General features: G+C 44.0%; 1 protein-coding gene across 3 annotated transcripts in view; it reads right to left on the bottom strand.

The window, feature by feature from the left end:
* Positions 1-13,737, bottom strand: part of cpne4a (copine IVa) — a 95,175-nt gene that overhangs the window by 38,604 nt on the left and 42,834 nt on the right. For all 3 annotated transcript variants that reach the window (XM_085177032.1, XM_085177031.1, XM_085177034.1), the window contains 4 exons: positions 12,642-12,713; positions 8,636-8,710; positions 5,654-5,737; positions 4,317-4,406 (listed from right to left, as the gene is read on the bottom strand). In XM_085177032.1, the coding sequence (XP_085033158.1) occupies positions 4,317-4,406; positions 5,654-5,737; positions 8,636-8,710; positions 12,642-12,713 (321 nt within the window). The remainder of the gene's footprint in view (positions 1-4,316; positions 4,407-5,653; positions 5,738-8,635; positions 8,711-12,641; positions 12,714-13,737) is intronic.

Consider the following 13,737-nt stretch of genomic DNA (forward strand, 5'->3'; position numbering starts at 1 on the left):
CATGCAGTCAGTGAAATCCCCGTGAGCGTGTACACGAGCTGTGGAGATGATCAGATTTAACGTTTCCGTTTTATCTGCTCAGCTTTTTAAAAATGTTTGTGCCATAATTTGACCCTCGGCGCCTCGTCTGCATCAGCCGTCTCTTTTTTCTCTTTTTTAATAAATTCCTGCATTTTCTAAACTGCAGTTTGCTGAACTTGAATCAGAAGAAGTAAAAGAAATCTCACCCCAACCAATCACAGCAGATGGCCCCGCCCCTCCCTGAGCCTGGTTCTGCTGGAGGTTTCTTCCTGTTAAAAGGGAGTTTTTCCTTCCCACTGTCGCCAAAGTGCTGCTCATAGGGGGTCATATGATTGTTGGGTTTTTCTCTGTATCTATGAAGCGCCTTGAGGCGACTTTTGTTGTGATTTGGCGCTATATAAATAAAACTGAATTGAATTGAAAATGTGGAGCTAAGTCATAGTGGCTGTGAGTGCACGTCATGCTTTTAATGTGAAACAGGAAATCCAGCTGTCAGAAAGAAAACAAAGTTTTGTTGTACAAAGTAAACGCGTGGGTATCCCGCTGTCCCACCTGAGCCGCCTCCCTCCTCCTGTCTTAACTCCACCATCAACATGTCCAACAGTCATTTCCAGCGGCGCAGTTGTAATATTTGCTTACGTGTGATTGACGGGAACAGCTTAAGGAAACATGTCGCTGATTAAAAACGCTTGTTTGTAATTCTGTGTCATCCATGTAACTCACTCCTCCGCTGCTGCAGGCGTCTCTCCTAAAACTGTGTGACGGCTGTGGGAGCAGAGACGCAACAACCGCACGCACGAGGAAACATTCAGGGGAAACTTATTTAAAGTTGTTAATTTATCAGAAAACACTCGGGATTATAATGTCATAAATTGTATCTATTTTTTGCTTTGTATCTCGTTCCAGCTCCGACATGGAGATACCCGGACCTCGTCTCCTCTCAGGAGCAGCTGAACATGCCTGAAACATCTCCTTCCTCCTGGAAACACCTCACTCAGACCCTGAAGCTCCTTTCTACGTGGAAGAGCAGCAGCTCTGCTCTGAGATCCTCGTGAAATTAAAGAAATTAGAATCACAAACTGTAAACTTTGGAGTTACACCGTATTAAAAAAAGGTTTCTATTAAAACACATTTATATTTTCTGCAGCGAATAAGCTGGAACTGGAAGCACAGGAGCCCTCGGATCACAGGAGCCCTCGGATCACAGGAGCCCTCGGATCACAGGAGCCCTCCCTCGGTCTGCAGCAATCTAAAATCCATCATTCCCTTGCATCCATCTCCCCTCGGGACATCCTGCTGTCCTGCTGAGGTGGCTGACCTCCTCAAACCTCATCTCTGTGCTGCTGACAGGGGTCCAGCCTCAGGCCCCCGTGACTGATTGAAGGGAATTCGGGTCAAAAATGGTGGATAATGAGTAGCGGGCAGGACGAGCGATGATGGATGTGTTCCTCTGGAGTCACTCGGCTCTGCCGGGTGAAAACGTCTCTGTAGTTTCAGGTTACAAACAGCAGAAAAGATGCAGGAGACTCGGTGAAGCAGTCGATGCAAAGTTAGTTTGGAAATGTGCAAAAATTCCAGCAGTCGATAAAACTGGAACAAACAAAGAAAAGTTTTGCTTCCCTGCTGTTTGACCTGCTGCTGCAGCCAATCAGACGTCTGCATTTAGACTGGAGCCACAACATCCATCGACTGACACAGGAGACAGCAGACTGTGTGCACCTGCAACCTGCGAGCACATGACGAGTGTCCCAGGGTCACAGCACAGGGACAGACTCAGCTCTGCCTGCAGCCACATGGACACGTTTATAAAAACAGTTTGTGTCTTTCATCAGCTGAAGATCAAAGTCTGGTTTTATGAAACATCTCCGTGTGATGTCACGGCTTTAAAAATCTGCTGAACCAGCGTCTCGATGTGACCAGGACGTCGGGTCGAGATAACTGTCTGTTTTCCTGTCTGTATCCAGGATGCGTCCTCGGAGGCGGAGCTTCCATCATCTCGCCTGCGCCTCATTCAATCAGCAGGACGCTTTTTAAACCAGCGCTTCCTTCCACTCCTCCCCAGTTCGTCCTGCTGCCTTTGCTGCCTTTCACCTCCTGCTGTGTTCACTCTGCTTCAGTTTGTTTCTCCTCTACAGTCGATCAGCTCGATTACCTGCCCGCCCTCCTGCCTGTCACATCTCCCTGGATGCCCTCTGGGGAACACGACCTCCACATCTCAACGTGTTATGACCCTCTCATGGACACCTCCCTCAGATCAGGACTGTCTAAACCTGCCAAGTTTCCGATCTGTCGCTCTCTTTGTGCCTCCCCGTGATGAATCACTTCCTGGCCCCGGTCTCCCACGGCCCCGGTCTCCCACGGCCCCCTGCCCTGCGTCGCTTCTACTCGTGTAAATTCTTGTGTTAACCTTGAATCTATTTCTGTGAATAAATAGTCCATCGTGTGTTTGAGCAGAGGCTGCTACCTCCGTGCAGAGGCTGATAATCGGTGTCTGTCTTCTGTCAGCGACATGACCGTCAAACAGCAGCTTTCTGAAACATCAGACATGTATCAGATTCAGCACCACATACCAAAGTGACCCAGGTTGGATTTGAAAATATCGGATTTGTGCCGTTCACACTGTCACAGCATGCTCGCATATGGGTCGCAGAGGGTCAAAAAAGTCGGATTTGCAGTGTGAACACAGCGTTTGCGTCTGACGGAGTGAATGGATCCATCCATCTGTCCATCCGGCCTTCAGGGAATTGTTGCTGTTCAGCACTGATGTGTCAGCTTCCGTCTGTGATCTTTGTCTGTATGAAAGTGCAGGTGAACCAAAAACCATCAATAAGCTCCTTTTGTCACGTCAGAGGCAGGAAGAGAATCCAGCCACTCAACACTAATTAGCATCAGTTTGCCTCATTTTATAGACTTTACATGTAACTGTTAAAACTTCAAAGGACAGATTGTCCCTTTGTTTGTGGTCAGGGTCATGACCTTTGGTCAGGGTCATGACCTTTGGTTTGATGAACAGCAGAGCGTCTAATGACTTTGATGTTTCTCAAAATCGAGTTCAGTTTCAGCAAAATGTGCAAAAACTGTTGGTTTTAACTAGAGATGACATGATACCACTTTTTTATGTCCAATACTGATATCATAAATTTGGATATCTGCTGATACCGATATGAATCTGATATAGTGTTTTTAATCAATAAAACTGTTTTTTTTTTAATATCTTGCTGCTTTTTGTATAAGTTCATACTCAAGTTTAAATAAACAACAACACTAAAGCTATTCTGTTATACCTGTATGTAAAAAAAAAAAAAAAAAATACACTGCACCCAAAATATTTCATAGTTCAGCAAAACTGATCAATCTAATAAAGTTAAACCTGCTCCATCCTCCCTATTCTAGTGTTTTAAAGAGAACTTAGCAGAAATATTAAACAACATAACTAACAGGGCTGCAAACTCCCAGCAAAAAAAAGTGAACCAGCCCCAATTTTAATTTAATGCATATGTTTAAAAAAATGCACAGAAATTAATTATTTTTCAAGAATAATTAAATAGATTCAACATCTTCCTTCAACAGAACTGCAGACTGCACAGATGGTTCCCAAAGGAAAAAGTACTACAGCTTACTGTATATTAGACTTAACAGTTACTTAACTGTTACTTAACAGTTAAAGAGTTAGAACACTATTTCTGGTGAGAAGTGGGACAAAAACAAACAAGAGACGATCAGCTGATCATTGATCAGTTTCATGATTGAAGTAGCAACAGGAGCGAGAGAGAGAGAGAGAGAGACAGTCGCTCCATATATCTGTTGTTAATCTTAACGCTGGAATGCTTTACAAACATTCAGAGATGAACTTACACACTTGCTTTACTTCTCTCTGGGAAAACTTCCTCGGAGATGAAATGCTGGTTTGGTAGCGACGCTACAAATACACACAGCGGCTCTATCACGTGACCACACTGCTGCGACGTGCTACGGTTATGAGCTGAGTTACGCCGTGTAGTAAGTTTTGTGAGGAGCTTTTTTGATATTTAATGGATCGATTACATTTTTTATTTCTCTCCGATATCTGATGCAGTAATTTATGTCAGTATCGGACTGATACTGATACGTAATATCGGATCGGTCCATCTCTAGTTTTAACAGTGTTTAACTGTCAGTGAAAGTCTTTGTGTTCTGCTTGTTCCTGAGTGGGTTCCTCCCACAGCCCAGTGACTTCCTGTTGGGTTACCTGCTGATGCTGAGATGGCCGTGGATGTGAGGAATAAGGGTGGGTGTGTGTGTGTGTGTGTGTGTACCTGCAGTTTGCGTTCATGGTCTCCGCTGCAGAGCGAGTTGAGGGAAACTTTGAAGGTTTTCCACACAGGATTGAGATTATTCATGACGGTCTGAGAGAGACAAACACAGAGCAGGGTCAGCTCTAAAAACAGCTCGCGCTGCGTCGCAGCAGAGCGCTGCGTGCTGCTGCGTGCTGCTGCGTGCTGCTGCGTGCTGCTGCGTGCTGCTGCGTGCTGCTGCGTGCAGTGTAAACGTGCAGCAGCTCTGAGGAGAACCGCTGGCTGAAAGGAGTCATCCTCGTTTTTCCAGCCTGCTGTGTTTCCTGGAAGTGTGTTGTGTTAATTAAAATGATGCTTTAACATTTTTCTTCCATCTTTGGTTCATTTAACATCCGCCTGCATTTCATTTCACTCACAGGTGTAAGAGAAACGCCCTCCTGTGTTTCCCTGGCACTAAGAGCAAAAAGGTCAGAGACTTCCTTAAATGTGCAAACACACAGCTGACTGCAAGAAAGAAACTTTCTGGTACTGAGGGCTTGCTCCAAACTGATTGGTGGAAACACTCCCTGCCCAGCAGCTGGCCAATCAGCAGCTTTTATAGGGCCATTGGTTATGTCCTGCTCTCCAGCTTTATAATAACCACGCAGGCTGAAGCAGCTGTCAACGTGTTGCATGACCTTCTGTGATCATGTGATGGAAGCTCAGCCTCCATCCAGGGAAACTTTTTTCACACTGAGCCGCAGGCGAGGAGCTAAATTGGATGGGAGACGGGAGGAAGTGATCAGAAACCTGCTGTCAGCTGGGAGGACTGTTGCTCTGTGGGACCTGTTGAAAAATCTCAATGTGCTCACGGATGAGAGGAATCCCAGCTGTGCAGCTACAGCGAATCAGCAGCTCATATATATAAACAAAACTGCATCGACTGAGAGCTTTAATGCTCTCAGAAGCAAGTTTCTGTCTTTCAAGTATATGTTGTCTTTTCCAACTCGTCCGCCTGAATCCCACCGAGGGAGGTGGAGAGTGCAACGCTTGCATGACCCAAAGAGACGCAGCAGACACACAGAAGAAGATCAGATCAACACAATGAGTCAGCCCAGAAATGCCTCTGTGGGAATAATCACCTACCAGGTCACCAAAGTGCATCTAAGCAAAGTCGTAGAAACAAGTTAAAGTTGAACATGAAGAACCATGAACCAGATTATAAAACATGACTTTTAACCACGAAGCATTATTATTATTATTATTAATAGTAAACAAGTGGACTTTCTACTGTTTTTGATACGATGATGTGTTGATTCCAGTTTGAATAATTCAGCCTTTAATGTTAACGTGGTGTTTGTGTGTCGATGTGTTCGTACCTCCGTCCTGTAGACGAGCTGCAGCGTGGCGTCATCGTTCAGTCGGTGGATCTCCAGGAACGGATCCGATTTACTGAAGAAGTCCTAAAAGTACAAACGCAGAGTTCAGTGCAAACAGCAGAGACACCGTCAGGACATTCAGTCTGATCACGCTCATACTGGCTTTATACGCAGCGCCCCCTGGTGTTCGTACAGAGTCTGTTTCCAAACCAGCACAGACTGGATATAAAAGATGGACGCAGGCAGCAGATGGTGGGTTTAGAGTCGTTGCTGTCACATGTTGGTTTATTGGAGCTAAAACGAGTACGAGGCTAACGACATCAGCTAACCATAGCTAGCTTAGTCAGCAAGCTGACTCCACGGTCACGGATCGGAAACCTAAAGCTGCACGTTATCTGTGTAATGTGATTACATTAACATGCTCCTGACCCATCTGTCAGGCAAACAGGCCACGCCCACAATAATAAACAGGTAAGTTATAAAAACCTGGTTTGGTTTCAGTGAAGTTTTAATAAGTTTTTGTGATATTAGACGATTTTGGTTCCTGTTTTATTGTTGTAGTGATGAGGTTCAGTTTTACCAACATCACTCTGATCAGTGTTAGTGTTAGTGATAGTGTTAGTGTTAGTGATAGTGTTAGTGTTAGTGATAGGAGCAGTCGATTGTGTTGTGACTTTCTGGTTATTCTGATGTTTCTGTCTCCTAGTTTCTGTGTTTTCTGTCTCTGTTTTACTTTGATAGTTGGCTTCCCCTGATGTCCTGTTTTGGATTGGACTTCCTGTATGTAATTATATTGATTATTGATTATTTCCCCTGTTCAAAAAGCCCTGACTCCTTTGTCTGAGTTTCTGTCTTCTGGATTTTTACCGACTTTTATCAGTTTTTAAACGTGTCTTGTTTCTTTTCTTTGTTTTTATTTTAACATGAAACGTTTTAAAATCTGCTGACAGAGGTGATTGTTTATGAACGTAACCACTGAGTAATGCTTTCATTCAGCAAGTACAGTAAGCGTCAGTGACTCTCAGGCTTGTGATGTTTACCCTGTCGCTGTGATCATTACTGATGCTGTGGTTACACTCTGTGGCGTGGGTTTCAGAGCCCGCCGTGCCTGAGCCTCCTGCTGTGACTAATGACTCCCACTCATGTTCACAGTGGCTGTTTGAACGTTAGCCCTGTGAGCTCTGAGTACTGTAACCCCACACGATGCTATCAGGATGTGTCATTTCTCATTAATGCAAAACACTTACACATGCATCAAAAACTATTTGTTTTTTACTTTTCATCATTTAACCTAAACTAAAAACTGTGACCGTGTGGGGCAGACGTACTACAACTACTTACTGTTTGTCGTATTTATATTATGTACTTTGAAATGCTGCAGCTGAGCTGGTGCAGATGTTCTGCAAACTGCTGCAAAAGAAGCCAAAACCTGCAGTTCCTCTAACGTCCACCAGAGGCTCCAGCAGTGAGTCGGTCCCCATAGGCCCCCATGTTTAAAAATTGTAGCAGAAGTAAACTTTATGGAGACTTTCCCCATTTATAACAGCAGAGAGTGGTGAGGTCCTCCAACTTGATAATTCAGTCACTTTAATAGGAAGGTTTCCGCAGGTGGAGCCTCATCCAATCCTATGAGTACTTAACCCTTTAAGACCGACCATAGAACCAAGTCCACCAGAGCTTATATTATATTTTTACATGCTGTGGAGCCATTTTTGGGAGCATTTCAAGTTGATATACATCAATACAACCATTACAGCCCAAATTTTAATAATATGTCTGCATTAAGTGCATAGTAATTACATACATTGCAAAAAAGTGCAATAAACTACAAAAAAATTTAAAATTGTTTTTGTTTTTTTAACATATATTTCTAGTTAGAGAAATTTAAGAGGCTTATCCCTCAAAACTGTAAATACAAAAAAGTTGCACAAAATAGTTTCCCACCACAGGAAATTTATTTTGAGTGTCTTCATAGTTTTATTTTTGAAATACACCAATTTTTATACACTGCAGGAAAAACGAAAATAAATATTATAATGCAAATTTGCAAAAAAGCAGCATCTGCATCAAAATAAACTATTTCCAGCAGTGCAATATGAGTCCTAAGCATCCCAGAAACCACACAGAAAGTCATAAAGTCAAACATAACTTTTAAAAACACCAGTATAGGCTCATGAGGCCCTGATGGTAAAAAAAACTACATTTCTGCAAAATGACGTCACTTCCGGTTTCGGGCAGGTCATGGCGGACATGCGATAGTTCGCGCTGATGGACGTAGGAAGTGTTACAAACAGCTGATCGGATCAGCAAAGCGTGTTTCTGGAATATTATGTTTTTGTTCCTGCAAGTGCTTTTTATGCAGTTTTTGCAAAGCTATATGTGGAAGGAAACTGTGACCGAGGACAAGCTGATGGCATAAGATGTAAGTACAACTCCTCCGGTTTCATATGCAAAAACAATTATTGCGCTAGCTCACGTGGTTGCAGAGCTACCGGGATTTAAAAATAGTTACGCAAAACAGAGTGTGCAGGTTTTAAAGGGTTAAACTGGACATAATGTGTCCTGTAGGAGGCTTTTAATGTATTTATCTTACAAATATTATAATTCTTAAATCCTAAAATTTTGTGTTTTATTGTTGAATCTTATTCAGTGGTTTTATTTTTTAGTTATTTTGCACTAATTAGCGAAGCATCTGTGCGTTGCATCAATAAACTCTGCAATAGCAGCTAATCAAGCTAACTAGCATTAGACGATAAATTCGCATCACTGAGGTAACGTCTGACATGAACTAAACAGAGCCGCAGCCCAAACACTGCCTCTGCCCTTCTTACCTTATTATAGAATTGAATTAAAATTCTATTTACAAAAAAATCAACCAAACAAACAAACAAAAGAATTGAAAAGTGATATTTATTAAATTGTTGGACAAATAAAGAGAAAGACATTCAGGAGGTAAGTGGGGGGTCCAGGTGCAGGTTTTACCTTATCATCCAGCTTCCTGGCGCTGAAGGAGAGCTCGATGTAGTCGTCGTTGCCCGTCAGCTCCTCTGCTGTGATCTGAAAGCACATTTCCCTTTGATAAGAGCCTCATTATGAAGCCAGGGTGCAGCCTCAACTCAACAACAAACTCTGAATATTCAGATCAGACTCTGGGAGATCAAACGAGCCACCCTGCTCTGGGAGCTCCCCCAAAACAATGAGCAACTTTTAGCATCAAAGTCGAGGAAATGCAAAGCAAAAGGCTGAAAGTGCTCAGTCAGGCTAACGGGGAAAGTGCGCGATGCTGCTGCAGAGGAAAACGCAGCGTAGAATCAGAAAAACAACGTTGTGGAGTTTAATGCTTACAGACTTCCAGCATTTCCCGCTGCATAAACACAGACGTAGTTATAAAAAAGTGTGGCTATATGGCCTGTTGTCATGGTAACGTGATGCTGCCACACCTGGGCGGCAGGTTTAGTGCAGAGCAGCAGGTTTCTGATGACAGCCTCTCTGCAGACGCAGCTTCTGCTTCTAAGAAGTGAAGCTAAGCGTACACATGCATTACTTCTAGTGACCAGCAGGGGGCGACTCCAGTGATCGCAGAAACGTGTGACTGTACAGTCGTAGCAAGTTTCAGTCATTCGTTTCAAATCCTCTTTATGCATAAAGCACCAACAGAGTTTCAGGGTCCGACTTTCTTTTCTTACACAATCATTTCACAGTTTGTGCACCGGAGTGACTTCAGCTCCTCGTGTAACAGCTGATCAGACTGTGGGTGGAGCCATGTGATGTCATGGTCTCGGGGTTTTGTATTTTTGAATCCTGGTTTCATTGTTGTTTGACTGATGTGGAGTTGTTGAGTTTTGGTTTCCATTTCCAGACCTCTCGCCCGTCTGCCCGTGCGTGTGCGCTACTTCTACTTCCTGAGGAGTAAACTATGACGTTTCACAGCTTTCTCTGTGTGAGCTGCTCTGAAACATCCAGTCAGTGAGGATGTTCACTGTCTCTGCTTCAGTCACATAAAAAGGCAGTTTGGCACTCATTCCTCTTCTACAGAAAACGGATCATCTGAGCATCGACTGCTTCATCAGACGCTCATCAGAGGAACGGCTGAGATGAGCATGAAGTCTAAAGGCGCCACTCGTGCTGCACACAGTTCACTGTTATTCATTTAGCAGCAGATCATAACAGCTGTCACCTCGAGGTGCTTTGCATTGTTAGGTGAAGAGAACATAACGCGCTCCAGACCAGACATGTGTTCAGCATACGTTGCCATGGTGATTTAAAGTGTCCCTGACACTACTTTGCTCTCCAACACAGGTTGAAGGTTGTCGTCTTTCCTGTTTTCCCATCCTTACCGACCACCTGCTCCACCTCTGCTGTCTTCACCTGTCTGAGCTGCTGCTGCTCTGCTGGGTTCAGTTTTAGCCAATAAACAGCTCGCCTTCATTTTTACTTGGGCTCATTTCCTGTACTCCACACCAACACTGACATTGGTCGTGTCCAAATTCATGGGCTGCATCCTCCTGAGGACCCGGCCTTCGCGGTCTACGTGGGCCGGGTCCTCAGGAGGTCGGGTAGGCCGGAAGTAAACGGCTGTTAAACTGGACGGTCTAGCCTTCTGATGAGCGTCACCGCTGTCTCGGTGGAGTTTAATAAACTCGCCGTCTGCTCCTTGCTGTCTAAAATATAACAGGACACTGGAGTAAACTCTCAACCGTCTCACACTTCTGTTTAATCAGTTTTCTGTTTGACGTTTAAACCACCCGGAGGATTAATAAAGTTTTATCTAATCTAATAACTTTAATCTCAGCCAAACCGATTTACTCACGAACAAATAAAACACTGAAAAAAGCCCAACAATAACATTTTAGGTTGTCTAAGTGACTTATATATTACGTTTAACCCGAGCAGCGAAACTCCGCGGTGATCTGAACATGATGTGCCGGGAGTTGTGCCGTTCTCGGCGGCTCCATTAACCCTCGAGCTCCCGGCGAGCTATCGAGCTGGTGGGTAACAGACGTGTCCGAAAACGTCAAAGCACTTTTGCAAATATGCGATATCTTGATAAACCGAGCAGATATTTGATGTTTACACAGCTACTTTCTCACCTGAAAATATGTTAAAAGTTTATTTTGTGACCCAGAAAGATTAGTAAGAGTAATTTTAAAACTTAGTAGCGGCCGCCATTGTTGGAAATGGAGTTTGGCTGGGCCGCGCTATGAATTCTGGGATATGGTGGACCACGAAGGACACACCCGACCCATCCTTCAAATTCGGGGAAAAGGAGGACGCATTTGTCGGCTGCATTCGGAGGAGTCTACGAATTTGGACAGCCTTCGGCACCAAATGCGTCCTCAGGAGGAAGCAGCCCATGAATTTGGACGATAGTTGGACAGCCTTAGTGGATGTCCAACTATCGTCCAAAGTTAGTTGGACAGAACATAGTGGACACGACCACTATGTTCTTAACTGGTTAGTGAAACAGGAAGTACATATTTTGCATATCAGGACATAAGACGTCCTTACATGTGTTAGGGCAATAAAAAATAACCAACACATGACACATTGTAACATTTTTTAACACAAGCTAAGTCAAAATGCAGAAACACTGTGAAAAACTAAGCAGCGCCTCCCTGCAGCCACGCAGAGGGTGACTGTTCCTCAGTCAGTGTGAGCTCCTCTGTACATGTTTGTTGGTCTGAATCACTCGGATGTGTTAACAGTTCCAAGGAGGAACGACTTTAGCGATGATCTCAGAGAAGCAGATGTTGATGCCCGTCGATGTGGGAACGCTTAGAAAGCCAAGTATGTGAAGTTAACGTCTGAGGAGTGGACATCACAGCAAATTCACCCTGAGGTCAAACCAACAATGCTCAAAACAAACAAACGTTTTCGTATCTTAGTGGCGACATCAGACATCTACATACTGCTTTCATTAGTCTGTGTCTCTCTGCAACTTTTAGCAGTTTGTGGAAAATTCTGACGCAATAAACAGACGTGAGGAGCAGTTTGTCTGAAAGCATCACTACAGTTCCTGAGCTGCACCTCAGCAGCTTCTAGCTGGATGAAGCACGGCCAGCGACGCAGCGTCATTCTGACAGTCAGCGTCAAATCCAGCCGTAAACATGAAAAAGGCCCAACAACATAATCCCTGCAAAATTAATTAAGACGACACATTACGAGGCAGATAAACAAACAGCCGAGCAAACTGAATCCACAGACTGAAAGCATCACAGCTCATTTCCTGGGCAGTGTGAAATATGTTTGACTAATGAGACGCATCCATAGACCAACATCAGGCGAACAGGCCTCCAATCAACTCAATCACACACAGATAAAACCAGAGATCTCAAACCTGATGAACGTTTATCATAAACGTCGGCTTCCTGCTGAATCACCGACATGTTTACATGGTGACGATGGCAACAGCTGATCACAGATCACATGTGGAGAGATGTCACATCGCTACATGCAAACAACACAAACACACGTTTATCTTCATGAAAACACAGAGTTCATCTGCAGACGCAAAGAAGAGGAAACAGGGGGAGAGGAGACAGGACAGAAGGAGGGAGGACAGAAGGGGACAGGACAGAAGGAGGGAGGGGTGAAGGAAACACAACAAAAGCTTTAATTTTCTGTAACTGCAGCTTCCTCCTGCACTGAAATCCCTTTGAAATAAATCCCCATGAAGCATTTCAGTGTGCACAGAGGTGAAGAGCAACATCAGAGGGGATTTTCCAGCTGTGAATTTGGGGATAAATAAAGGAGCAAATCTGTGTGAGGAGCAGACGCCGCCGTCCTCGGTCCAGCTGAGAGGATCGCCGCCATCAGAGCTGCGACCACAGCACTGATGAAAATCCCCGTCTGTTGGAGGCTTTAATGTCTGGCAGTCACGAAGTGTAAACGGCACAGAAACAAACTTTAAATTCACAGAGAGAAAAGAGCTGAGAGAGAAAAACTCGAAGGCTTCGGCGTGAGAGGACGAGGAGAGGGCGGGGCTCACCGTGATGATGGCTTTCCCCACCGTGCCTCCAGGTCTGAGCAGAGCTTTGGACAGTTTCCTCTGGGAGATGATCTGTGCACACACACACACACACACACACACACACACACAGTGTTAATACACACAGCTACTTCTGCACATACATGGTTGATTTCCAGCAGGAAGCTGTCTGACAAAGAAAATTGTGACATTTTCTGTAAATTAAAACATTTTTGTGGAGTGGACCACCCATAACTTTGTTCTACATATCAGGGCTGCCACGATTAGTCGACTATCAAAATCGTCGACGACTGATTTAATAGTCGACGCGTCGTTTGAAGCTTTGTAAGACCCCAAAAGACGCAGGAATAAGTAGTAGGATTTAAGAGTGTAATAACGGACTGAAACAGAAGATGGCAGCACTGCATGTACAAGGATGCCAGCTGCCGTTAAACCCCGAAGAAGAAGAAGCAGTGTCCCAGAATTCATAGCGCAGCCCAGCTCAGTTTCCAACAATGGCGGCAGCTAGTTAGTTTTAATATTACTCTTATTATTCTTTCTGGGTCACAAAATAAACGTTTAACATATTTTCAGGCGAGAATGTAGCTGTGTAAACCTCAAATATCTGCTCAGTTTATCAAGACACCACATATTTTCAAAAGCGCTCCGACGTTTTCGGAGACGTCTGTTACCCACTAGCTCGATAGCTAGCCGGGGGCTAGGCTAACTAGAGCCGTGAGAACACCGGACTCCCGGCTAATCGTTTTCAAACCCACCGCCGTCTTTCACTACTCAGGTTAAACATGATATATAAGTCACTTAGATAACTTAAAAATGTTATTGTTTGGCTTTTTTCAGTATTTTATTTGTTCCTGAGTAAATCGGTTTGGCTGAGATTAAAGTTATAGTTTTTACACAGCTGAATAAACGTCAAGCAGACAGCTGATTATCAGAAGTGTGAGATGCTGGAGAATTTACTCCGGTGTCCTGTTATATTTTAGATAGCAAGGAGTTTATTAAACTTCACCGAAACAATCTGCAGATTTCATTAAAAGTTAATAAACTATCATCTTGTCTTTATTTTTAGTTGGCACATACCTTAAACACTTAAAGCTGT

Source organism: Neolamprologus multifasciatus, chromosome 11 (genome assembly GCF_963576455.1).
Source record: "Neolamprologus multifasciatus chromosome 11, fNeoMul1.2, whole genome shotgun sequence".
Classification (NCBI taxonomy): domain Eukaryota; kingdom Metazoa; phylum Chordata; class Actinopteri; order Cichliformes; family Cichlidae; genus Neolamprologus; species Neolamprologus multifasciatus.